At 38.3% G+C, this 25,969-nt stretch overlaps 3 protein-coding genes across 6 annotated transcripts; 2 read left to right on the top strand and 1 right to left on the bottom strand.

Annotated features, from left to right (window-relative positions):
* Positions 1-431: 431 nt before the first annotated feature.
* On the top strand, positions 432-3,137 carry LOC112292357 (UDP-arabinopyranose mutase 2). 2 transcript variants are annotated; one of them, XM_024540728.3, is made up of 4 exons: positions 432-469; positions 1,395-1,754; positions 1,981-2,604; positions 2,823-3,137. In XM_024540728.3, exons 2-4 carry the CDS (start codon positions 1,443-1,445, stop codon positions 2,967-2,969), a joined length of 1,083 nt encoding a protein of 360 aa, XP_024396496.1. In that variant the 5' UTR covers positions 432-469; positions 1,395-1,442; the 3' UTR covers positions 2,970-3,137. The 2 variants fall into 2 exon arrangements, with proteins under 2 accessions (XP_024396496.1, XP_073395307.1); XM_073539206.2 differs by lacking the exon at positions 432-469 and adding an exon at positions 1,213-1,273.
* Positions 3,138-6,343: 3,206 nt separating this feature from the next.
* On the bottom strand, positions 6,344-9,097 carry LOC112292358 (UDP-arabinopyranose mutase 2). Of its 2 annotated transcripts, none has more exons than XM_024540730.3 (4): positions 8,909-9,097; positions 7,725-8,084; positions 6,875-7,498; positions 6,344-6,705 (listed from the first exon to the last, which is right to left on the bottom strand). In XM_024540730.3, the coding sequence occupies exons 2-4, from the start codon at positions 8,034-8,036 to the stop codon at positions 6,568-6,570; spliced, it is 1,074 nt and encodes a 357-aa protein (XP_024396498.1). In that variant the 5' UTR covers positions 8,037-8,084; positions 8,909-9,097; the 3' UTR covers positions 6,344-6,567. The 2 variants fall into 2 exon arrangements, with proteins under 2 accessions (XP_024396498.1, XP_024396497.1); XM_024540729.3 differs by having other exon boundaries at positions 9,019-9,097.
* A 6,686-nt stretch (positions 9,098-15,783) lies between these two features.
* LOC112292854 (UDP-arabinopyranose mutase 2) lies at positions 15,784-18,762 on the top strand. 2 transcript variants are annotated; one of them, XM_024541751.3, is made up of 4 exons: positions 15,784-16,109; positions 17,134-17,493; positions 17,720-18,343; positions 18,513-18,762. In XM_024541751.3, exons 2-4 carry the CDS (start codon positions 17,182-17,184, stop codon positions 18,618-18,620), a joined length of 1,044 nt encoding a protein of 347 aa, XP_024397519.1. In that variant the 5' UTR covers positions 15,784-16,109; positions 17,134-17,181; the 3' UTR covers positions 18,621-18,762. The 2 variants fall into 2 exon arrangements, with proteins under 2 accessions (XP_024397519.1, XP_073395305.1); XM_073539204.2 differs by lacking the exon at positions 15,784-16,109 and adding an exon at positions 16,187-16,510.
* Positions 18,763-25,969: the final 7,207 nt, after the last annotated feature.

The raw sequence follows: 25,969 nt of genomic DNA, 5'->3' as shown, positions 1-25,969 counted from the left end.
AGAGATTGATACATTTTTTAACATTTGAGTGACTTTGCCGCTGCCGTGTTGGGACGTGAGGGAAATCAGGTTTAGGGGTCACAATCGGTAGTCGGTTGAGCACCATTTTTTTCCCACAATGCGAACGATACTGTTGAGAGGGGACTAACCAGCACTGGCGATGTGGGTCCTGGTAGAGGCCGCTCTGCTGTAAGAGAGGCGTTTGAACTGTGGAGCTGGTCAGAAGTAGCAGAACGGAAGAGGAGGTTATCTCATCCTGTCTGCGACTCCATTGGTGCAGTGGCCTGTGATGACGCTCTGTGGGTCCAAGTGGGCTCTCCCAGCTCTCCTCCTTTCTTTTTTCCTGGTTTCTTTTTCATTTGCCGCCTTCTTCCCTCCGCTTCCACCATAACAGGGGAAACAAAAGCCCTCTTAGTATCACAGTCGCGCCTCACCATCGCCACCAGCACCATCTGCCCGCTAGCTCTCGGTACGCCACTCACACTTCCCACCGATGTCGAAAACTCGCACGATGACGCTTCTGTAGAATGTCGTTGTTTTTCTTGTTCTGTTGTTGACGCAAGGAGCAAGTTTATTCCTGAGTTGAACGTCGTCTTTTGTGATGGGAATGGTGGCGCTTAGCATGTTCGATGTTGTGCTATGCTCCGGCTGGGTTGCAAAGATATACCTTGTCCCTTCAATGCTGCTTTTCCCTCGCTCTAGAGTATATCAGTTCGGTGGCATTTATAATCGCTCAGGGGATTGTCACTTGTAAGCTCTGCATTACGAGGGCTTTTTCAGTATTGTGAGGTTTCTACTTTTTCTGCTTTCTATGATTGAGATCTGTAGAATTGCTGCTTACCCACTTTCCTCCTCCTTCAGTTCAACTCGCACATTGTTCATGTTGGGCCTTTTCGTCGTAGAGGCTCTCGTAAGTTAGTTCCTGCTCCAAAGGTAAATAGGAAGCGAGTAAAGATCGCCGTCTTCAACCATAGGGAAGAGTTCACTTCCAACTTCAAATGGAGGGTTTTAGTTGCATCTGGTTCCATGGGAGGATATTTGTACTGTCGGAGAGGGTATTTGATCTCTTTACTGAAGTCCCTAGTGACAGATACCCTCTCCGACAGATAAAGAGATGAGACACTGTCGGAGAGGGTGTTTGGGTCCTCTTGTCCTTGCAAATTTCATCTCTTTACTGAAGCCCTCAGTGAAAGGTGCTCTTCCGACAGGTCTTGCGTTGTGGTCGCTATGCTCCTGGCAGCTTCAATCCTTCGAATCGTGGTTTTTTTTCAATGTCCGACTTGAACTGTACCTCTGCCCTCAGTCGCTAGCTGCTGCCTCTTACAATAACCATGTATCTGCTTGTTGAATTGTAATATGAGCTAAAACAAATCATTTCGTGTTCTGTGATTCAGATCTGAGGGCTGACCGGCACCAAGGCAGGAGGTGCAAAGAAGGCAGGGATGGCGGTCCGCGGTCCATTGCTGAAGGATGAGCTCGACATTGTGATCCCTACCATCCGCGATCTGGCGTTCCTGGAGCAGTGGAGGCCATATTTGAGCCCCTACCACTTGATTATCGTGCAGGATGGCGACCCGACGAAGAAGATTCACGTGCCCGAGGGGTACGACTACGAGCTGTACAACCGCAACGACATCAACCGGATCTTGGGGCCGAAGGCGTCGTGCATCTCGTTCAAGGACAGCGCGTGCCGGTGCTTCGGGTTCATGATGTCGAAGAAGAAGTACATCTTCACCATCGACGACGATTGCTGGGTGAGTTTGGGGACGGGTAGTCGGCAGTGGGAGAGGTAGAGTAGGCAGCAAGGTCGGCGGCGTTGAGAGTTCGGTGGGGCAAGGCAAGCGTAGGTGGGGTTTATGGCATGACGTTATTTGAGGGGAGGTTATGGAGGGCGTGAGCAGGGTGCATTGTTGGTGGGACGACGGAGGAGGGGTGAATGAATGAAATGAATGAGTGAGGAAGCGTGGTGGGTGTGGGCAGGTTGCGAAGGACCCGTCGGGACACGAGATCAACGCGTTGGAGCAGCACATCACGAATCTGCTGTCGCCCTCGACGCCGTTCTTCTTCAACACGTTGTACGACCCGTACAGGGCGGGCGCGGACTTCGTGCGCGGGTACCCGTTCAGCATGCGCGAGGGCGTGGCGACGGCGATCTCGCACGGGCTGTGGTTGAACGTGCCGGACTACGACGCTCCGACGCAGCTGGTGAAGCCGTCGGAGAAGAACACGCGGTTCGTGGATGCGGTGATGACGATCCCGAAGGGGACGCTGTTTCCGATGTGCGGGATGAACCTGGCGTTCGACAGGGAGATGATCGGGGCGGCGATGTACTTCGGGCTGATGGGCGACGGGCAGCCGATCGGGCGGTACGACGACATGTGGGCGGGGTGGTGCTGCAAGGTGATCTGCGACCATTTGGGGTTCGGGGTGAAGACGGGGCTGCCATACATCCACCACAGCAAGGCGTCGAACCCGTTCGTGAACCTGAAGAAGGAGTACAAGGGGATCTTCTGGCAGGAGGAGATCATCCCCTTCTTCCAGCAGGTGGTGCTGCCCAAGGAGGCCGTCACGGTGGAGCAGTGCTACATCGAGCTCGCCAAGCAGGTGCGTGTGGGTGAGGGTGTGGGGGTGTTTACGAGAGTTTTTTGATATGAACTCAGTGTCGTCATGGCTTTGTGTAGTCTTGTTAGTGGTCAATTGGAGGTTCTTGCCTGTAAGAGTGGTTTTTCATTTCACGAGATCGTTTGTCCATGGGGATGAAAGTGTGGACAGCTTGATATGTTAGGACCAAGTACTGACGGAGGGGTTTTTATGTTGAGTAGGTGGGCGAGAAGTTGAATGGACTGGACCCGTACTTCACCAAGCTATCGGAGGCCATGGTTACCTGGATTGACGCATGGACTGAGATTACTGCCGCCTTGAAGGAGGGCAAACCGATCTCTAATGGAGTCGCGAAGTCTTCTCGGTAGTTATTCGTAGTAATTTAGCACGTTTGTAGGACAGTTAAATCAATCTATACATATTGTGTCTTCCCATGGCGCAATAATCCCAATTTTTTTAGCAGTGACCTCGAGCAATGCATTTTATCGAAAACATTTTATTCATGATTCAAAATACTATTACTCTGTTGGGTCGCATGTGTTGTTTTTTTCGGTTTATAATTTGTATCTTTTTACCGTACCATACACTTTTGTGTGACATGACAATGATTCCTTCAGCAATCAGTGGCGAAATGTTTTTCCTATGTGAAGAGGCGCTACAGTAGGTTCTGAGTTTCCTTCGGGTGAATTTCCTTACTAAATACACCCCCGATGTATCTGAGTACTTCCTTTTTGTGAACGATTGGAATATAATCTCGCTCGGAAATTGGCAGGTTCGACCTTATCAGCCACCTCCTTCTCGATGTGACACCCACTTGTGAAAGCTCTTGGACAAAATGCTTAATTTCTCTCCGAACGCGGTGAAGAGGTCATCAATCGTGACCGAGATCTACAATCAATACTAATAGAAATATAGCATCTTAAACATTCGAGTACTCTGATGCATTAAAAGTATGCATGACAAGAGATTAAAGTTGTATGAAATGCTGTAAGAAGGAAAGCAACCATGAAATAGTACTGGATCTTCCATCAGAGAGTCTTCCTGTTGACCATAGCATTTTTGTAACCTTTGATCAAGCCGCGAAGTGGTTGCTACAATGCCCAGAATCCAAGTCAGCTTTTCTGTCTTAATGAGGGTTGAAAGCATATTGTCCTCGTACCTCTTTCAAGCGCGGTACTATTTCTGTGAAGCCCATCATTGTCAAAGATGAACGTGACATCAGCCTGGGAGGAGGCATAGAGCAATAAATGTCGTAAAACCAGAAGCAAGAAACAGAAGCTGTGATGCAACGCGCTCGACATACAATATGAAGTCACCTTCCATAACAGTGGCTACTTAAGACACGGCAGACCATTCATCCTGGTGCAACCAGAAAACGAATTGCAACGTGGAGTGTTTACGTAATTCTTACATCGTGAGTTCTCTTTGGTTTCATCAAAAGGGCGGGGCGTATACAGAAGAATAAAACAATCTCCCCATTAATGCTTGTTCTCGACCGGATGTTGAAGCCTGAAGGGATGCCAAATTCCTGGTAGGGAACTCATTCAGTGCTTTTCAATTGCTACGCTGATAAAGTTGTGTCGAAGCCATCATCAATCTTTTAGAAACTCAATAGTTCCAGCTGCATAGCAGTACCGATTGGCATTCATGGTTGCAAGGCGCCAATCAACGTCCTGACATACAACCCATGATCTGGAATTTATTATTACGTAAGCTTCAGTTGGGGTAATCGACCACTTGAGGAGGGTGATACCGATCCGTCTTAATTGCTTTTTCTTAGGAGAGAGGCGAGTGAAACAACTATCTACACAACAATGTCTGCGATTCTTATGTAACTACGACGACATTGATATTCGTCTTTCTACGCTTTCCAAGCTCACATGATCATACATTTGCCTCTGAGCAGGTACACTGGTGGCCAGCTTAGAAAGAGTCAACATGTGTTTCATCACTGGGCTGCCAACAATTGGTACTATCAGCAACCGTTGCATAGATTTGTAATTTTATTAAATTTTTATGATAGTCGATGGAGTATCAGGGCATAAGATGTGCTTTTCAATCTCATTACTTAAATCTATGCGACGATTTGCTGCCCCACGTGTCAAAAAAATTAAAAATTAAATGACAGTCGAGGCTACAAACCAATGGGCTGTTTCAGCTCCATTGATACTCACGTCTTCATGATGATGGTAGTGCTGGTGGTGATATCACGTGCATATCGACGACCATGGTTTAAAAACTCCACGTGCACAGCAAGTGGGGCTGCAGAAAATAGATCATTCAACTCATCGTTGTGGTGCCAATTCGGGAGTGGCAGAAATTAGCTTTTGCATTCTATGTTTCACGAAAAAGAATTAACCCAATAATAGACAATTACATTATTAGCAATTCCTCCGCATGACAAAAAGAAACACTGCTAATTTTGTGAGCTTTAAATACTCACATTGTGACCAATCGTAATGCGAGCCCAACTCCGAAAATATGCTTAATTTAAGACGTTTGGATCTAAAACGAATCGGTGCTTTATAGTTTTCGAACTAGCAGATCATCTGTTTCTCTACTACTGATTAACTTAAGTGGTGGCTATCTCAATAGAAGGCTCACCAATCAACGATCCTCCTTGTAACTCGTCAATGACCTAATTATACTGTAATACACTTAACAACACAATGCGAAATGTAAAACCCAATTATTAGGCATTGTGTGCTTTGCTGGACGCAGCAGCGTAGAAAGATTACACGATAGTGAAGCTACTTTCTGTCCACTGCAGAATGTTATTATTCGATTTCCATCATTGGTCGTTTCAAAGGGCATAATAATTTCCAAAAGGAATATTCTAAGAACTACTACTTATCTGTTGAACAGTTGCACCTGAGCGAGCAGGAGAAACGGGGCTTAACTGTGAGCGTCTGGAGGGAACAAAATGAGCAAGATCAATTGTCGCCACCACCAACATAGCACTGAAGGCTTCACAAACATAGACACAGCCAATACCGCAGTTTTAGAATTTTGAGGACAAAATTAAATATAAAAAGAAGGATAATATTAAAGGTAAATTGATCCAATGTGACCTGACGAACGTTACTAAGTCATCTTAAGAATCGCTGAAACAAACCCCAATTTGTGCACGAGGATGATATTAAAATAGGATACATATCACTCTAAACCATTACATCTTGAAGAAATTGTTTTCGAAGAACAGAGAAGAATGTAAGTAAAAGAATTAATGTTTTGAAGAAGAGCTGCGGCAAGATCCAGATAAAGTAGTATTGAGGAAAATAAATGGAGCAAGGAAATACAATGAAAGATAGTAGGACAGATTTAAAGGAATTACAAGAAGGAAAATCGTAATTGTAAAGTTATTGCTATGAAGTTAGTCAAATTGAAAACCAAAATTTGGAAAAGGTTGTGATAAAAAACTAGTTTTAAGTGGCAATCAAAGATTAAATGATATGAGTTGAGCGTTGTATTAAAAATAAAACTTCTCACTTAGAGAGATAAGTATATTTTATACTGCAAATTTTGTTGCTCTAAAATAACTGATAATGTCAATTACTTAAAGAATCAGAATTCGAAACAGGACAATTCAGAACAATAGAGCGCGAGAAAGCACCTTCAAACACTAACATTAAAAGAGAGCTGTAAACACTCAGATAGGCAACCCTAAGTGAATCAGAATACCAAACACACTGGGGCTACATTGGTATGAGATGTATCTTTAAAGACAGCGAAGCACAGGATGTGAAAAGAAGGAAAACGCAGCACTGCTCAATGTTGGACACAAAGCGCACATATCCAGCATATCAGACTGGGGTCATCTCCGATATGCCAAGACAAACTAAACGCGTTGGCAATTCATACGTCGTGCACTGACAGACCAACCTAAGCTTGAATGCAACAGCTTTGGGATATCACAGAAACATCACCACCTACACACACCATTCAAATACTCCTCTGCACTATTTACTAATTCACACTCCCGTTTGAAGTTGCGTCGCTCTTCTTCGCCGTGCCGCTGAGCTCGGTCCAGGCCTCAATCCAAGTCACCATGGCTTCCGATAGCTTGGTGAAGTACGGGTCCAGCCCGTTCAACTTCTCGCCCACCTGCATAGCCGCAAACCCACCCGAACCCTATCAGCATCCCTTCTCACACTCCACCACCACCGACTGTAACTCTGCACAACGTTCAACTCTGCACACACCCCAAAGAACATGCACATGATCATGCGCGCACACCCCGCCCCCACCCATCCTTGTACATATCCACACGCACCTGCTTGGCGAGCTCGATGTAGCACTGCTCCACCGTGACGGCCTCCTTGGGCAGCACCACCTGCTGGAAGAAGGGGATGATCTCCTCCTGCCAGAAGATCCCCTTGTACTCCTTCTTCAGGTTCACGAACGGGTTCGACGCCTTGCTGTGGTGGATGTATGGCAGCCCCGTCTTCACCCCGAACCCCAAATGGTCGCAGATCACCTTGCAGCACCACCCCGCCCACATGTCGTCGTACCGCCCGATCGGCTGCCCGTCGCCCATCAGCCCGAAGTACATCGCCGCCCCGATCATCTCCCTGTCGAACGCCAGGTTCATCCCGCACATCGGAAACAGCGTCCCCTTCGGGATCGTCATCACCGCATCCACGAACCGCGTGTTCTTCTCCGACGGCTTCACCAGCTGCGTCGGAGCGTCGTAGTCCGGCACGTTCAACCACAGCCCGTGCGAGATCGCCGTCGCCACGCCCTCGCGCATGCTGAACGGGTACCCGCGCACGAAGTCCGCGCCCGCCCTGTACGGGTCGTACAACGTGTTGAAGAAGAACGGCGTCGAGGGCGACAGCAGATTCGTGATGTGCTGCTCCAACGCGTTGATCTCGTGTCCCGACGGGTCCTTCGCAACCTGCCCACACCCACCACGCTTCCTCACTCATTCATTTCATTCATTCACCCCTCCTCCGTCGTCCCACCAACAATGCACCCTGCTCACGCCCTCCATAACCTCCCCTCAAATAACGTCATGCCATAAACCCCACCTACGCTTGCCTTGCCCCACCGAACTCTCAACGCCGCCGACCTTGCTGCCTACTCTACCTCTCCCACTGCCGACTACCCGTCCCCAAACTCACCCAGCAATCGTCGTCGATGGTGAAGATGTACTTCTTCTTCGACATCATGAACCCGAAGCACCGGCACGCGCTGTCCTTGAACGAGATGCACGACGCCTTCGGCCCCAAGATCCGGTTGATGTCGTTGCGGTTGTACAGCTCGTAGTCGTACCCCTCGGGCACGTGAATCTTCTTCGTCGGGTCGCCATCCTGCACGATAATCAAGTGGTAGGGGCTCAAATATGGCCTCCACTGCTCCAGGAACGCCAGATCGCGGATGGTAGGGATCACAATGTCGAGCTCATCCTTCAGCAATGGACCGCGGACCGCCATCCCTGCCTTCTTTGCACCTCCTGCCTTGGTGCCGGTCAGCCCTCAGATCTGAATCACAGAACACGAAGAGCAGAATTCAGGGAAAAGGGGACATTTGTGAAGCTGATTGTTGGTGATTGGAAGTTGGTGCGTATTAATGAGAAGCAAGCATTGCCTTCAACAATCAGACTAGTTATGCTCAAATTTAGGTCAAAAGGGCAGGCTCAGTCGGATTGATTGGAAAAAGAGCCTCTTTTCTGAATGAGATGGACAGACGTCAACAAGCACAGAGCAAACACTCTAAACCACAGTCGGTGATGAAATACAACTGGTATTCCGATTTATCAGGACGGAAATAGGGGACCATGCTGTCGAAGAACGATAAATTGAAGATGTAAAATGGAAAGGAAACAAGATAACCGATGGTGACGAAATTGGTTCTACTCGAAACATTGAAGACTGAAATATGAGGAGACGCTCAGATCTGGCCATGTAAGTTAGCAGATATGAAGACCCAACAATTCAGGGCACTGTAATTTGTAATTAGACAGAGCACCCTGCTACAGAAAGGACCTGCAGAAATGTGAAGACAGTAAGAGCTATACCCTGAAAGACAGGGCACAGTCTAGACAAGTGACCGCTCTTCTGCACTGAGAGTGGGAAGGACGAGACAGCGGCAAGAGATTGATTGTGTTAATCATCATAGATTAAAGCAACAAGCTCCGCAAATGTGCAAGTTCTGGATAAACGCTGAAATGAAGCGGGTGAGCATCAAACCCCTTCTCGCTCACTTTACGCCCAGAACTGAGAGCCATCACTCCAAGAACAGCCAGGATCTCAAAAACGAGAATGCGATAGAACCAAACTCGACGCACGAGAGGAGAGAGACCCACCCAAGCCTCAGCTCCAAACAAGAGGACGCAAGACTGTGCAACGACCTCCAAGAAACAAAGACGAAATAGCACTATTGCAAGAGCTCTGGCCGAACAGAATACAAGCGTACCGAGAGCTGTAGAGCAGACGATGGTGGAGACTGGCGATGCAACGCAATGCGCTAAGCGTGGTGTGAGCCCTGCGCTTCTGCCGGTTGTGCCACAAGACGAGATTAAGGGGAAAGTGGAAAGAAAAAGTGCTAGAAGGAGGGACTTGAAAGCCACGCTGACATCCGAAACAACCAGCATCACCTGAATAAATGAAAAAAACAATAAATTATTTCGTCAAAACCGTCTTTTGAGGAAGACGAAAGCGGAGGAAGGGCTTGAAGCACTGGTCTCAGTAAAAATTCTCGGCGAGTTTCCGCTTTGTCCTTCAAGACATGGGACATGCAAAAAAGTTGGAAACTACTCCAAGATACACACTAAAATTAGGTTAAGGGATGGATGTCGTTGTGTCACAATTTTAGTTTTATCGAATTCCTCGGATAATCCTTCCAAAAGCAATGCCGAAGCGGTGAACTCGATGAGACTGAAAATCGACACCCTGAGATCAACAAAGTCATTTTATCATCCATGGTTGTTAGTTAATCCACGGTGTAAACCTCACAGCGTCAATCGAATCGCTTCATTCAGATTCATTACTCAAAGGGGTTTGTGTGCAAACCAGAACCAAAACCACCACAGCGTATCGTGTCGTTTTGTAGCTACAAGGTTGTGTTTTTAACCATCACATTGTTCAGATTTTCTTCCAGGGAGATTTCACATGCGGGATCTAGCAGAAGATGTTTAATGTATCTGCACTCACTTTCTTGGAAATTTATTTATTTAGTGTTTTCGGTGAGCTTTTAATAAGCCAGAGTTCATCGTGACTTTTCGTTACAGTTCTGAAGTGAGTAGGGACATGAACCCTTCCCTTCTCTGTTAAAACAAGCATAAATTCCCTAGCGTACAGTATTGCCAGACATTGTTTCAACACATAGATGAAGTCATTTTCAATGACGTGACTTGAATTCCACAATCGTTGCATTCTCCAACTTGAAAACATCTTTCTTTTTGACTTCTAAGCATTTGTGAACGACACGAGATTTATATTTCAACAAACTCTTTGAGTAAAGGCTAATGTAGTTTAAAAGTAGAACCAAATAATCACAGTAATAAAACAAGAAAAATACTTAAATTCTGTATGTCAAGTTTTAAGAAGACTTGCAATCTGTAAGTTTAAAAACTCAAAAAGATGACACTAAAATTCTTGCATGTAAAAGTAGTTTCACAGACAATACCATCAACTTGTAGCCCAAAATTTTAACAACTGGATGTTTTGGTTTTGAAAACAAACTTCTAAAATGTATTTCCAATCTTTCAGGGCTTTAGAGGGGTCTTAGAAGAGTCCATGTAGTTATAGACGAATCTAGATTCGAAAAATAAAACAAAATAGAGAAGTGATAATTTTAATAATAGTAAGAACACAAAATTTATATGATATTGTGATTGAAATAGTCTAAAAAAATCTGACAGAAATTTGACTTACTACCAATATATTCTACACAAAAGTTACAGAATAATTCAAACAACCAGAAGAGGGATTTTTGAGTTTATTTTTTAAAATAAGACATATAGGTTATTAATGTTAAAATTAAATTCATAAAAAAATTGAAATTAAATACTTACAAAAAAATAAATTATATGATTTTTTTAATTGAAATTTGAATCGCTCATTTGATTTAAGGTAAAATAAGACAAGTAAAAAAACCTCTAAAACATTTAAAACTCTTAAATGTTTAAAAGAATCTAAACTACTTATTTACACAAAATAAAATCTTTATCATTTTTAAATTTTAAAAAATTAAGAAATACACTCTTTTAAACAAATTTAATACTATAAAATTTAATTATTCAAATTTTATTCAAATAAATTAAAGATTTTGGCTTCTATCTTATTTGGTTTAGATTTTTTTTTTAATAATTATTGATATTTTATTTTAAAAAATATTACAATAAATAATTTAAAATAATTAAAATAATATTTTTTCTAATTTATTGCCTTATAATAACAAAGATTCTTTGAGTAAAGATCTTTATGATTTGTTTGTATATATTTCAAAACCTCTGTTTTTTAGATCAAATATATTACAAATACTTGTAGAAGATTATTATAATAATAAAAAAATCTCAAAACAAAATTTAAAGCTAAGAAACAAATTTTGGTTGTTATTACAATAAATAAGGCAACTATTATTCAACAAATTTTGGCTAATGGCCATGCATAAGAATGCTAATTAGCTATTAATATAAAAAATTGATTTTTAATTTTAGAATAAATATAATAGCTAATTCTATTCTTAAAATAATATAAATTAATTTAAAATTAATTATAATATATATATATATATATATATATATATATATATATATATATATATATATATATATATATATTTTTAAAATAGGTTTAAATAATATTTAGCTACTCTAAGTTTTATTTAAGTTATTTCTTATCTTATAATGATTTATCAATTAATTATTACTTTGTTTAGCTGCTCAGTATAGTATTAAATCATATTAATTGAATGTCAAGATTGCCTTTTCTAATGATCTTATAAGTATCAAATGTTTTAAAAAAAAATTACCTAATAAGTTTGATTTAAATAAGCAAATAAACAAATATAGTTTGTATTTTTAGTATATAAAAATAGTAGAATTTTATATTTAATCAAAATAAATTATATTATTTAGTTTAAAAATAGTAGATAGATGCTTGTAATATAATTTAGATGTTGGCCTAGAATTATAAAAAAAATATTTTTTTAACTACTCAAAAAGATGGTTTTCAAACAATGGACATTCCATATTTTAAAATTGTTTTTTGTTTAATTGATCCAATTTTGTGTATTAGATCAAATATCATATATAGTATAAATAGTCTCTTACAAAATTTTCAAATCTAAAATTTATCTATTGGCATTGCATCAAAAATTTAAATAATATGTAAAAAGGTATTTTTATTTATTGTATTACTTGTAGACAATCTTCCAATTGTCATATTTTATGACTATTTGGATGTTAATTGGCTTATTGACCAAGATATAGAACAACTTAGTTTAAGTTATCATTTCCTACATGTTGGTGTAGTAATTTCTTAGAGTAGAAAAAATCAAACTTTAATAACGTTTTTACATATTAAATATTAATTACCTTTTTTAACATTAAAAAGGATAATATTGGTTTTTTTTTTGAAACTTGTGTTTAATTTTTTTGATTTTAATGGTTATTAAAAGTTTTTGATCTGTCTAAAAATGAACTCATTGCAAGCTGTGTTGATAATCAAAAAACTATTTTTAAAGTCTAAATTGTTAAACATGTAAAAAATAAATATTACTTCACATGTAAGATGATTCAGTTAAGACATTTCCCATTCTAAAATGTATTTACAAATAATATAGTTGCAAGTATCTTCATCAAAAATTTTACAAAGACATGTTATATTTTTAAAAAGTCTTGTTTGCATCCTTTTAATACTATACAAAATTTCTCCAAGATTTCTTCCACCTATCAAATTTATAAAAATTTAAACTATCTTAATAATCAAAATTTTAAAACTTTAGCATATATCAATAATTAATCTTATAATTTCTCTAGATCTTTCATTACAGTGGAAATATATGGAATACAACAAAAAATAAAAAATAATTCCAAAGAACATTAATTTCCTAAATTTGTGTGAATATCAGACTTAAATAGTAGAGATCTAAGTACTTATTTAGTGAACACTGTGTGCGCCTTGGCATAAGTATGTGATCCTTCATTATGTGTGTAAGGAAGATGCTTCACCCTCTCTAAATGCTATTAGTTTTACGCTCTTTCAGAACATTGGGCAGCCTTGCTACCTTCTGATTATAAACTGAAGCCTGAGGGAGAAATGGATGCCTTTTTTGAGGAGTTGCCAATAATCGTGGTCACCTTCTACTATCTCAGGTGAGGTTTCAACTTCCAAGAGTTCGGTGGTTGTGCAATCAGTAGAACTCGGAGTTGGGTGGTTGAGTTAGCGAGCGTTGAATGGCTTCTGTATGTGGGTCATGTAGTTGGCATGAGCGGAGGAACTGCAGAGGTTTTGGGATCCAGGCTTTAAGGAGTTGATATGGTTTGATATGGTGTGCAAAATGGAACCTTGAGAAGCAGTGTCGTTTTTTATGCAAGTGTTGTGTGCTGCGTCAATACATGAAGAAAGGAATAAATCAATCCCAACTTTCCTCGGACTAGGGGTTAAAAAGCTGGTTGCTTGTGATGATTCTTTTTCTTTTTGGTTTTAGTTTTGGAGTTAAGTATATGCTCGGTGAGTTGTGTTGTCGCTTCGGTTGAAACTCAGGGACTCATACATGCACATTTGAAGCCTAGAGCAACAGCAATCAGCTTGAGTTTGGGAAGCGCATCAGTGTAAGATTACTTGTGATGGTTTAACATGAGTGAATCTAACTTTGAGTTTAGGTTCTGATGGGAATTGGTGAGCAGATGTAGATTGATGGTCACCTTTTCTGGTTATTTGTTCGCACAAAATTGTCATGCATCTGAAATATCTTGCAATTACATGCAGGAAGCTCGACTATCGATATTTCAATGTTGATGTTGATGATTCCTCTAGGGGACTGCCGATCGTACCCAACTAAATGCTTAGCTGATTCTCGTATTGAGGTTGTTAGCTTTCAATTCAGAATGGCTTTGCTAAAATAACCCTGGGGTTTGTTGACATAAATCCTCTAGCGGTGTATAATGACGTAACATCCCGACAGGTCATGTCACAGGGGAACAGCCAATCTGAATCTCTTTTCTGTGACTCAACAGTGCCGACATTGAGAGCTGTATAGAGTTTTATTTTTGTATTTGGAGGTGATAGCCAGTCTCTCATTTTCAAATGACATTGTACATAGCATGCATTAACCATGCAATCCCCAATTACTTTTGTAGGCTAACCGGTAGAGTTTTTATCTGTAATGTAAGATAGATTTAGATATAACTCTTTCTTCTCGAGCTGCACAGATTGCTGTTCGTTGGACATTTTCATTTTAGTCGTGTACTAATATCTGATATTACAAGCCAAAAGTCCGATGGTTTCATACTAGTGTGGGTGTTGCAGACGAGATTCGAGAGATTTGTTTAACATGTAGTTATCATTCCAGCATCTAGCGAGGAAGTATTTTATTCTTTCACCTTTTACCTTGCTGCGGCGTTGCACTCATTCAGACTGCAGGGGGTGTCTTCATTGGTGCGTCATCCTTTAGCGGCAGTTGGAGCAAAAGACCTTCAAACGATTCTTTAAGAAAGGAGCTTCATGTGTCCTGGTAGTCTTAGCTATTTTTTTGCAGTATTTTTAGCTCTCTGGTTTTTAGATGAAGCTGCAAACTACTCACTGTCTTGAGTGCACATTAAGACACTGCCCGGTCAAACATCTGCCTTGTCAAGCTGATGTTTGCTGAGCTTCTTAGACGAGATATTATACCACCCATTCTCTGCAGGTTCATCAAGGAGTAGGAGCAATTGTGCAAGTACACATGAATGTACTAATAGAGATATCTTTAGACTTGGACTTCATGCTACATAGTCAAAGCATATGAGGCTTCATAGTTCAAAATAAGTTTAGCCATAGTGTACACTACGGGGCTGAATGATGCGGATGAGGTGTTCCAAGCCATATTCATTGAATTTTGACAGATCCTTGGCATTTCTTCAACAATCTATTTATGGTGTGTAAGCACTTTGGTAACCCTCATTGTTGCAGAAGCTAGGTTCATTGACTTGAAGTTGTAGGGGGAGCATCGGGAGCACGTCACATAAACGTTCTGAGCGTTAGATATGAGTTAATTCGCAACTGAACATTCCATGATGTACCATGTTTGGATGTGCATCTGCTGCACGGAAGCTGCATTGTCGTGATGAAATATCGATCGACACTGCCATTCTTAAATCAAGCAACGTGCGTCTCTGAAGATGCAAGCTGCATTGTTGTGATGAAATATCGACCGACATTGCAATTCTTAAATCAAACAACGTGCCTCTCTGAAGATGGAAGCATTTGCACTTGACACACTGGCGACTTAAACAAAGAGGTGAACTAGGAAGTTGAAAAAAGTGTTGCTTAATCAACTCTGAAGTAAGTTCGAAGTAACTGGCTTCACTACATAGTCCACTCTTTCTACACAACAATTTCTATATGTTCGTCATGTACTCAAAACTTTGTATGTGCGTGTAGTTATTGATTCCTATTGATTTTATTTTATTATCATTGAGTTTCAATATAATTTCAAGTTAAAATGTGATCCAACATGCAAAATGTGTTGTTGATGTTTGGTAATCTGAAACATTGCATGATGCTATATTTTCATGTTACAAACAGATATGTTTTGTGTTCTAAGATGGTTTCTAATTGTATTTGTGACACATCAATAACAGGAATTCGGTTACTAACAGCGTTACTACAAATTTTTGATAACTATGAATACATAGATTTTGAAGAAAATACTGATTGGCCAAATCTTAACAGAGTTGATTGGTTGTAAAAGAAAACCAAATGTAATGTTCCCAACCTTTCACCTTTCAATTTCAGAGTTTGAATTTCAAACCTTGCTGCATGCTTCATCTTATCGAATATCATTATTGATTTTCATTGAAGTAACGAAATGTGAAAAAGTTATTTACATTCTAGTTTCTGAAAAGTGGATGTAACCAAAGGTCATTCCAAAACCTTAACCACGTTGCTTTTCTATGCGAATGCAGAATATTTTGTCTTTGTTTGGAAACAGTTAGTCCGGAATATCATCTTTAATGATTCATTTTTGGAACTAGTCAATTGGGCGGTTCAGAATAAACAATCTGCTGTTTTTTTATGGTCAATTGTCGGTCAAATAAGTTGTGCTTGAACCCCACATTTGTTAACCTCAAGAACTGGGATTCAACACCAACACTGACATGATCCACGCCCGAAACGCTTCCCGCCTCTCCGCTTTTCCAATTTCTTCTACACAAGATTTCCGAGTTCTTTCCCAATCCCTCTCGGCCTTTCATTGAATCTCTTGTCGTATCGCATCAGCGGGGAGCAGTGCCTGTGGAGTTAGAAAACGCATTCCGCATTTCATTGCAGACAGCGCCACCGCCTGCTTCAAGGATCTAGGTATGGCGCTCTGACCCATTTCGAAACCCCACACTTGCAGAAGGCATCGTTTGTATTGCTGTCTTAGCTAATCAACAAGTGAGAGTCAGATGCGTATGGTGTGACAATCTAATTTTGTGCCGGTGTGATCATGCTAGTTTCAGGTCCTTCAATATCAGTTTGAACTCCGTTTCTACTTGCGGCCCAACGTTTTGTCTAGTTGTCTTAGGATTGGTTCAATGCAAACTAGACAGACTATCTTCCTGATAACGTGTCCTTAGATTAGATCTTGCGAGCTACGAGATCCGAAACTGTGTGTGTTTTGTTTTACATCTTCTTACTCATTTGAATTTTGGAGTGCTGTCGTAAATCTCAGTTTCTTCTGAGGGTTTAACTTTTGCTCGTCGTACTTGGATGCAAAGGTAATTGTGTGTGAGAATTGACCATCGATTGATTTGAGTATTTTCAATGCCTAGAGCAAATCGCTCCGGAATGTTCTGTATACATCCATTCCCCTTAGTCATTTCATCGTGGTGGTGGCGTTTTCACTTCGTAGTTAAGGGATAAACAACCCATGTCGCTGCCAGTTCAAGCTGCATGTGTCTTGCACACCTACTTACCTGATTATGTTTGATAGATACTAAACCTATAGTGGAGGGATATCTAATGCATCATATAATCTGTGCAGAATTTATATACGTTTCAGGTCTTTCTTTGATAAATTTTTAGCAGCCTGTGTTCAACGGCAGTCATAATTCCTCTCTCTTAAGCGGAACACTCGAACGATGCCATGGCATGAAGTCTGTGCTAGGTTGACAAGGATGCTTTCTCGATTAGGGTTGCACCATTTCAACTGTTGTTTCCACCTCCGCTATAAATATTAACTCCTATTTCTACTAAAAAGTTTGAAGCTCAACATGCAATCCTCCGAGTTGCTTAAATTGCCGAAGTTAACTTCTTTTGGGTGGTACAAGTGAGTTCTCTCAGGCTATTATGTATGCAAGAAATTTTCACATAAAAAACCATTTCGTGTTCTGTGATTCAGATCTGAGGGCTGACCGGCACCAAGGCAGGAGGTGCAAAGAAGGCAGGGATGGCGGTCCGCGGTCCATTGCTGAAGGATGAGCTCGACATTGTGATCCCTACCATCCGCGATCTGGCGTTCCTGGAGCAGTGGAGGCCATATTTGAGCCCCTACCACTTGATTATCGTGCAGGATGGCGACCCGACGAAGAAGATTCACGTGCCCGAGGGGTACGACTACGAGCTGTACAACCGCAACGACATCAACCGGATCTTGGGGCCGAAGGCGTCGTGCATCTCGTTCAAGGACAGCGCGTGCCGGTGCTTCGGGTTCATGATGTCGAAGAAGAAGTACATCTTCACCATCGACGACGATTGCTGGGTGAGTTTGGGGACGGGTAGTCGGCAGTGGGAGAGGTAGAGTAGGCAGCAAGGTCGGCGGCGTTGAGAGTTCGGTGGGGCAAGGCAAGCGTAGGTGGGGTTTATGGCATGACGTTATTTGAGGGGAGGTTATGGAGGGCGTGAGCAGGGTGCATTGTTGGTGGGACGACGGAGGAGGGGTGAATGAATGAAATGAATGAGTGAGGAAGCGTGGTGGGTGTGGGCAGGTTGCGAAGGACCCGTCGGGACACGAGATCAACGCGTTGGAGCAGCACATCACGAATCTGCTGTCGCCCTCGACGCCGTTCTTCTTCAACACGTTGTACGACCCGTACAGGGCGGGCGCGGACTTCGTGCGCGGGTACCCGTTCAGCATGCGCGAGGGCGTGGCGACGGCGATCTCGCACGGGCTGTGGTTGAACGTGCCGGACTACGACGCTCCGACGCAGCTGGTGAAGCCGTCGGAGAAGAACACGCGGTTCGTGGATGCGGTGATGACGATCCCGAAGGGGACGCTGTTTCCGATGTGCGGGATGAACCTGGCGTTCGACAGGGAGATGATCGGGGCGGCGATGTACTTCGGGCTGATGGGCGACGGGCAGCCGATCGGGCGGTACGACGACATGTGGGCGGGGTGGTGCTGCAAGGTGATCTGCGACCATTTGGGGTTCGGGGTGAAGACGGGGCTGCCATACATCCACCACAGCAAGGCGTCGAACCCGTTCGTGAACCTGAAGAAGGAGTACAAGGGGATCTTCTGGCAGGAGGAGATCATCCCCTTCTTCCAGCAGGTGGTGCTGCCCAAGGAGGCCGTCACGGTGGAGCAGTGCTACATCGAGCTCGCCAAGCAGGTGCGTGTGGATATGTACAAGGATGGGTGGGGGCGGGGTGTGCGCGCATGATCATGTGCATGTTCTTTGGGGTGTGTGCAGAGTTGAACGTTGTGCAGAGTTACAGTCGGTGGTGGTGGAGTGTGAGAAGGGATGCTGATAGGGTTCGGGTGGGTTTGCGGCTATGCAGGTGGGCGAGAAGTTGAACGGGCTGGACCCGTACTTCACCAAGCTATCGGAGGCCATGGTGACCTGGATTGAGGCCTGGACCGAGCTCAGCGGCACGGCGAAGAAGTGAGAAGGCGAAGCTGCAATGCTGCCTGCGTAGCAAATGCAACGTTGTAGTAAATGATTTAGGTTTTATATGGCAGGAAACTTTTGGCCTGCAATCTTTTATTTTTCAGGTCCATGGAGTAAAGATGTTTTTTTTTTCTTGTTCAGTGATGTGTTAACTCGTGTTGCATGCCGATGAACACCTTCAGTTCAATTCCCTTGCAGTATCGAAGAAGGTTTGCTCTGCGCTTCAGTGGTTTCTCAGATCTTACGTCCTGGTGGAATGATTGCGCTACTTTTTAACCTTTTAAGCAATAGCATATGCACGAATGCTAATAAGAAACGGTTGAGGCAAATGGTTTTAGATCATTACTTGCAGTATTAAATGGCACAGGGCATCTTAGGAGAATAACAGGTTGGACTTTTGAGGATGTTGGAATCAAGGTGAAACTTTTATGTGTATTCATTCCAGAAAATGCAGTATGTTAAGGAAGATGGATGAGGTTTTTTCTTCCAATCATTTTCTCATAGCTTTTGTTGGTGTGGCCACTGCTTGGATTGTATTGTTGTGAGAGATTTCCTCGAAACTCATCGCTTTCTTGAGCGTCACAAGTTGACAACTACTCTACACCTTAGAGTTGATTCAATTTTCATACATGCTTATGAACATAGGCATACATACAGCATTCGACGACGAGTCTATTATTTTGCTAAAGAACACAAACGATGTCAAATTATGTAGAAGACCAACAGTCGCTGAAGGTATCAACTGACCAGGTTGGGTTGCAAGATTGGATTCTAGCGGAGTGTGTTAGGATTTGAAGCTGGTGTGCTGTGTTTTGCGAGATTGTAGCTTTCTCTACTCGCCGAATCCACCACATTTTGGACCAGTGCTTGAAAAAAGTCGTCATCCATTATTCCGTGGCATGACGGGTTCCCGAGCGTTGACACGCTTGCCTTGCCCGGTGTTCCTGTCCTCGCCCTCACCGAAAGCTTTGGTCTCTCTTGCTTCTGCAAGATTTTTCATTCTGGAATTTGTGTGAGGAACGCCATAGCTAAAGTCGCTGGTGGATGTTCTGTTTCTGAACGTACAAGTTTTTATTAGACTGTTGTTTACACCAGCTTGGATCAGAGGTGGTGTGCTGAGGATGTAGTGGGTCTAGCGGATAGCAGCATGAGTACAAGCGGTGAGGGATTCCAGCTTAAGACTTTGACCTGATTTGAAGTGAGCAGGTGACTACAATCCTACTTGGATGGTGCTCATGAATAGTATCTTTGCTTGACTGCACATTTTGGTGTGGGTTTGTAGCAAGGTTTGAGATTTGGTGAGGGTGTTGGATAAGGGTATTGGTAGGGGATTGACACATGGCCTTTTTGGGTTATATTTCACTTATGATGAGATCTCAAAGTATCTAGTGATATTTCAAAATATGACTTGATACTTCACCAAATCACCCATCTTGTAAGGTAGGTGATTTTGAAATCCAAATATTAAAAGAGGGGCAGGTGAAATATCAAAAATTGTCTCACTTGCCTTAACTCTCTTCCTTCTTTGATTCCATACCAAGGGGTAATAAAATTTGAATCAAAGGGTAATATCAAGGCTAATATCAAGGGATAGTAAAGTTTGAATGGTGATATTTTGGATTTGATGATTTGAGTGATTCTGGAAATATCAAGTGCTGAATCCTAGTTATTTGGTTTTGTAAAAGTGCCATGTTTGAACCTCCTAGTATATGTAGATAGACCTTCTCGAAATGGATCTGTTGAGAATTACTTGGGCTATGGAGAAGCCGAAGTTACCTTTGTAAGAGTAGCAATAGCAAAAGAAGTCGAAAAATACCAACCTAACTTGAATAATACCAACCTAACTTGAATAATACCAACCTAACTTGTGCTTTGTGTCTCTAAGGTAAATGCCCTCTAATTTTGTTACTCTAAGTTGCTTCTTTTTCCAATGATTTTGGTACCAAACTTAACACATTGTATATAATTAATAAACATTCTATTTGTTGTGTATAACAACATATTCATAGTAGTAGACAAAAAATATATAAAATAATAGTATAAATATAAATTGATATTCTCTAGAAATTCAATTATACTTTAAATTGCATTGGTATTTTCATATATTTGATTGCATGTGTTTATGTACTAAATTATTGTATGTTTTTTAAGAATCAAAGTATATAATTAATATTTTTTGTGTTGAATCATTTTAGATATGATAACAAAAAGAAAAAAAAAGAAATAGAAGAAGAAAAAGAAGTAGTAGCAGTGTATTTTTATTGAAAATTATGAAATTTTGTAAAATTTATTTTAATAGCTTTACAACTTGAATAATTTAGAAAATCTTAACAGTATTAATTGAATAAGTAATGTAAAATTTATGTTTTGATTTTTATTTATTTAAAGAAAGATAAATAGATAATAAAAAAAGATACTTAAAATTTCCAATTAAAATGACACATATTTAATATATCATGTATAATAATCATTATAAATATTAAAAATCCATGAAATTAATTAGACTTGCAAACTTCAACATTATTAAGTTGAATAAAAATAAAAATTATTATTATTATTATTATTACTATTTTCTTGTCTTTTAAAATAATATATATATATATATATATATATATACACTTAGATATATTTCAAGTATTTCTCTAACCTACAAGTTGTCTAAATTTTGTGATAACAGGCTCTCCTTTTTAGTTTACATGCAGTTTGAACTTCAAAAAAATGTTGGCTCTTGATCTCAATCCATGGCATATTTTGATAATCTATTTAGTATTATTGCCTTAGCAAAGGTGGTATATAACAAATTGATAGAAAATAGCTACATGAAGGTTCTCTAATGATCTTGTTCTAAGATTGTTGAAAACCAATGTGTTAATAGGTGGTATTCCATACTATATTATTCAAAACAGTATGCAATACATAATAATTTGTGACAAATTTAATTTAATTATAACATATATATAAATAAATATAGTCATTATTGTCTTGATCTTAAATTAAGTGAAATTTTGGGTCTTGTTTGAATCCTGTAACTAATAAAAGAATATTTAAAATATAAACTGAAAAACAAATCTTGCAATTAATTTTATAATCCAAGAATGTATTATACTATAATAATATTTTAGTGTTGCAACCGTTAAATTTAAACTATAACCTTTTAGTAATTTTGATAACAATTCTTTCTTGAAGATACTGTTGTATCAATGAATTCTACAAAGAAAATGTTGTTAAAAAAGAACTATCTTGAAGATGATCTATTTATACGTATATATATATATATATATATATATATATATTTATGATTTCATATAAGTTATTATATGATTAGTAACTTAATAAATTAATGCTATTTTTTAAGTTTAAAAATATGCATATGTAAAACCTTATGTTGAAAGGGGATGCATATGTGTGTGTGTGTGTATATATATATATGTATATATATACATATATATAGCTGTATTATCTTTAAAATAATGTATTTTGCATCTTTGTAGTCATTTAAAACATTGATTTGTAAGTAGTAATAACTGTTGTACATCTTTGTTTAAAAATGAGACTTCTGTTATCGAAAAAAATTGGAATCTTAAAATATAGGAGAGCTGAAAGTAATATATTAAATTCATAGTATCCTTTTTACAAAATTCTGTTTAAATAAATTATAAAAATGCATGCCTGGAACCACATCTTGGTATTTTAAAATCGAAAATAATGGTTAGATTCTATTTTTAAATTTTAATTATATAATAGGTTTTCCTTTAAAACAAATAACAAAGATTGATAGCATTTCTAGCACGACGATTATTATAAATTTGACTTTTATGATTTTTTAACATCACAAAAAAGGAAAAAACAAAGAAAAAAACAAACAAACAAAAAATAACAAAAAAAAAAAAAAAACAAAAGACACATAAAATCCTAAACTTTATACAATTTGAATACAAACAAATACATATTGGAGAATCATGAAATGCAGGAGTTCGTTTTGTTGCATCATTCAGCCAGTGATCAATGAACAAATTGCAACTCAATCGCCATTCTAAGCATTGACAGCACAATTCATTTGTTGTTGGATAAAATAAAGCAGTAAGTGACTTTTTTATCCTTGCTGAGTAGGATTTCAGGCTTATAGACAAAACCAAGCCTCCTCACTGTTTTAACTTGCCCTTGCCACAAGGCTCTAAGAGCTATATGCTTTCATGCTTTGAATTGTTCGAATTGGCTCAAACTTACACGCCGTAGCATCGCTGTGCTGTGCTGGACACCAATGATGTTAGAGCAGGGAATTAGTGGTACGTATTTCCTCTTGTTCGTCGAAGTGTTATGGAAGTATATAGCGTGCAGGCACTTGGGTTGATAATAAGTACTAATTACTTGTATTTTGCTTCATTTGAATTTTGGTGTTCATAGTGCTATATTAGATTATGACTAATGTTGTAAATTCAATACTTGTGCAAGCCGATTTTGTTTAACAGCTTGTTCTACAAATGTTTATCTTGTAAATTCAATCAAAATTATTGTTGGATGAGGAGTATGTAACGTCCCGATTGCCTCTGTGTAGATGCTAGTGTAGGTGCAAATATCTCTGTAGCAGAAGCACGAGAGATTTTGAAATGACCGTGAGAAGATTCTTCGTTGGATGAAGTGGATTGGTAAAATGCTCAATTTTGATTAGTTTTTTAATTTCCTTCCATATAATATTCTCTTTTTTTGTCAATTCTCCATCATCCTTACGAGTTACAATATGTAGATCATAGTTGTGGAAAAGATGAGAAGAAAAATCAATCCCACTTGTGTATATTAATGAAATAATAAGTAATTTAATACATTGCATTGTAGCAAAGGATACAAATATTTTTGTTAGAATATCTTTAAATATAGGTTAAAGGATTATTTTTAAGATGTATATTAATAATTTTAGAATGTTTAATAAGTTGTGAATTCAATTTCTTGATTATAGAAGCTTTTAACTTTTTTGAGAGAAGAACATGTTCATGCTTGATAGTTGAATTATGTAAAGAAATGAAGATAAGCATAGGTATAGAAAGAGTTTTAAATTTGTATAGTGAGTGATAATTTTATTTTTATTATTTTTAATATATATATATATATATATATATATATATATATCTTATTATTTTATAAAAAATTAAAAATTACAAGAGTTTAGTGATGAATAAATCTGATAAGTATTACTTGGTCTAGAAAATATAGATATTAATATTATAATTAGTAAGTATAGTACATATAATTTAGAAGTTGAAATTTGAGATGATAAAGGTATGTAGGGGTATAGGTGTAATAGAATGAAATAGACAAATGAGTTCCATTTATGATATAATTGGTAGAACATAAAAGTTGAAAAGAATACAAGATAGTTAAAAGTTTTTTTTTTTATTATTAGAATTTATAATAAGAGATTTTATTTAGTTGATTAGTCGTTTAGAAGGTATTTTTTGGTTGGAATTTTTTTGGATTTTTTTTTGTATTTTTTTTGGGTTAATTATTCAATTAAAAGATGAGTGCACTTCAAGAAGTTCAAGATATAATTATAAATTTTTGAAGCATGTTACATAATATTGAGTTATTATTAAAGTTGCAAATGAAAGTTTGTAAGATAGATTTTTTTAAGTGGAAGATGTTTAAGGTTTAGGATTATGATTTAAGATTAATAATTATTACATTAAAGTTATAGGTTGAAATGAAGTTAATAAAATATGTAAAGAAAAAAAAGTTTTAATTTGAAGATTATTTAAGAATGATGGTTTAGTTTTAAAAATTATAAATTCAAATTGTATGATAGAAAGTTCTATGATTTGTAGAAGTATGTGGTAAAAAAGTTGTTTCATCAAATTTCTTAAAATTCCAAATAAATCTAATATGTAATTTTTTTACAGATGGTAAAAATATAATATTTGATCTAATTTTTATTAAGTCATCATAGAATATCTTTTGGAAATATTTAAGCAATATATAATCATGGTTTGGAGCTATTTATATGCTTTGGTCATATTAAGATTTTTAAGTATTATAGAAAATATAATAAAATATCAAATACATAAGATATTTTTGGAGATAGTTGAGAAGGATTTGAAATATATATTGGAGCATTTAAAGATTTACTGAAGAAAAAAGACTTGTTAAATAAAAATCAATGTATTAATTTATGGAAGAAAATTGAGAATGTCACAAAAGTGTTTGACCACCTAAAAATTTGCATTTATAGTAGATTAGAAATTAGACTTTTATTGAATGAGTTATCCTTTATATTAAATAAATATTATTATCTAGTAGAAATTTGTAGAAAACTAAATTAGGATAAAAATATTTTATTTTTTGAATAATAAAGAAACTTTTAAAAAATTAGTTTTAGATTTAAAATTTTGTCATAATATATCAAATAATATGCTTTTAAAGCACTATTCTAACAAAGTTGATTACAACTCTTTTGCTACTTTTAATATTGCAAAATATGATGAAGTAAAAGATGATGTTGAATTTATAAAAGAGTGGTTGATTTATCCAATTGGAAATAAAGATTTTGAATATTTTGAATTAGGAATTTATTTGCTATAAAGAATAAAATATTTGCTTTGCATAGAAGATGGAGAAATAGATGGCTTAAAACTATTATTAGACATAAAGAGTCTTGAAACCAAAAAACACTTAAATGAAAGAGCTTATGATGAAGTATATAAATTGAAGTAGTTGAGACTTGTATGTGCAACTAAAAAGATAGATGTTGTTTATAATAAGTTTTTAAAAAGGGATATGAGTATTTTAGCAAATTTAAGCCATCCCAACTTCATAACATATTATTTTGCAATGAAGGATAGTATCAAAGGAAGTGTTGAATCTTTTGAAGAAAAAATAAAAAATAAACATATATATTGGAATGGAATTGATAGAAAAAAATTTCAGAAGTATTTTTGAAGAAGAAAGAAAAATATCTTATACTTTTTTTATTAACATTATGTATCAAATTGCAAAAGGTATATATTAGTTGCATGACATGCAAATTACTCATCATGATCTAAACTTGAGAATGTTTTGGTTAATATTGTAAAGTCAAAGATTATGGACAAGATCATTTGATATGCTATTGTCAAAGTGATTGACTTTAATATGTCCAAGATTGAAATTAGAAGAAATCCAAAAGTCACAAAAAATAATTGTATTTATGGTAGTCTTAAATATATGGCTCTAAAGGCATTAAAAAATAGATGTCAAAAAATGGCAATGTGTCATTTTGAAGCTGATGTTTACTTATTTTTAATGATATGTTTTGAGATTTTTCAAAAAACAAATCTATTTAATAATGATATTACAATAAAAAGTTATTGAAAAGAATTA

This window comes from Physcomitrium patens, chromosome 15 (genome assembly GCF_059467195.1).
Source record: "Physcomitrium patens ecotype Gransden chromosome 15, ASM5946719v1, whole genome shotgun sequence".
NCBI classification, from domain to species: Eukaryota; Viridiplantae; Streptophyta; class Bryopsida; order Funariales; family Funariaceae; genus Physcomitrium; species Physcomitrium patens.
The sequence above is the reverse complement of the archived record's forward strand: the minus strand, read 5'-3'. Positions and strand labels throughout refer to the sequence as shown.

Excerpts from the sequence above, each read along its gene's own strand:
- LOC112292357 (XM_024540728.3), top strand. The coding sequence starts at position 1,443 with ATGGCGGTCCGCGGTCCATTGCTGAAGGATGAGCTCGACATTGTGATC. Across the intron at positions 1,755-1,980 it reads CCATCGACGACGATTGCTGG|GTTGCGAAGGACCCGTCGGG; the intron begins GTGAGTTTGGGG and ends GGGTGTGGGCAG. Across the intron at positions 2,605-2,822 it reads ACATCGAGCTCGCCAAGCAG|GTGGGCGAGAAGTTGAATGG; the intron begins GTGCGTGTGGGT and ends TATGTTGAGTAG.
- LOC112292358 (XM_024540730.3), bottom strand. The coding sequence starts at position 8,036 with ATGGCGGTCCGCGGTCCATTGCTGAAGGATGAGCTCGACATTGTGATC. Across the intron at positions 7,499-7,724 it reads CCATCGACGACGATTGCTGG|GTTGCGAAGGACCCGTCGGG; the intron begins GTGAGTTTGGGG and ends GGGTGTGGGCAG. Across the intron at positions 6,706-6,874 it reads ACATCGAGCTCGCCAAGCAG|GTGGGCGAGAAGTTGAACGG; the intron begins GTGCGTGTGGAT and ends GCGGCTATGCAG.
- LOC112292854 (XM_024541751.3), top strand. The coding sequence starts at position 17,182 with ATGGCGGTCCGCGGTCCATTGCTGAAGGATGAGCTCGACATTGTGATC. Across the intron at positions 17,494-17,719 it reads CCATCGACGACGATTGCTGG|GTTGCGAAGGACCCGTCGGG; the intron begins GTGAGTTTGGGG and ends GGGTGTGGGCAG. Across the intron at positions 18,344-18,512 it reads ACATCGAGCTCGCCAAGCAG|GTGGGCGAGAAGTTGAACGG; the intron begins GTGCGTGTGGAT and ends GCGGCTATGCAG.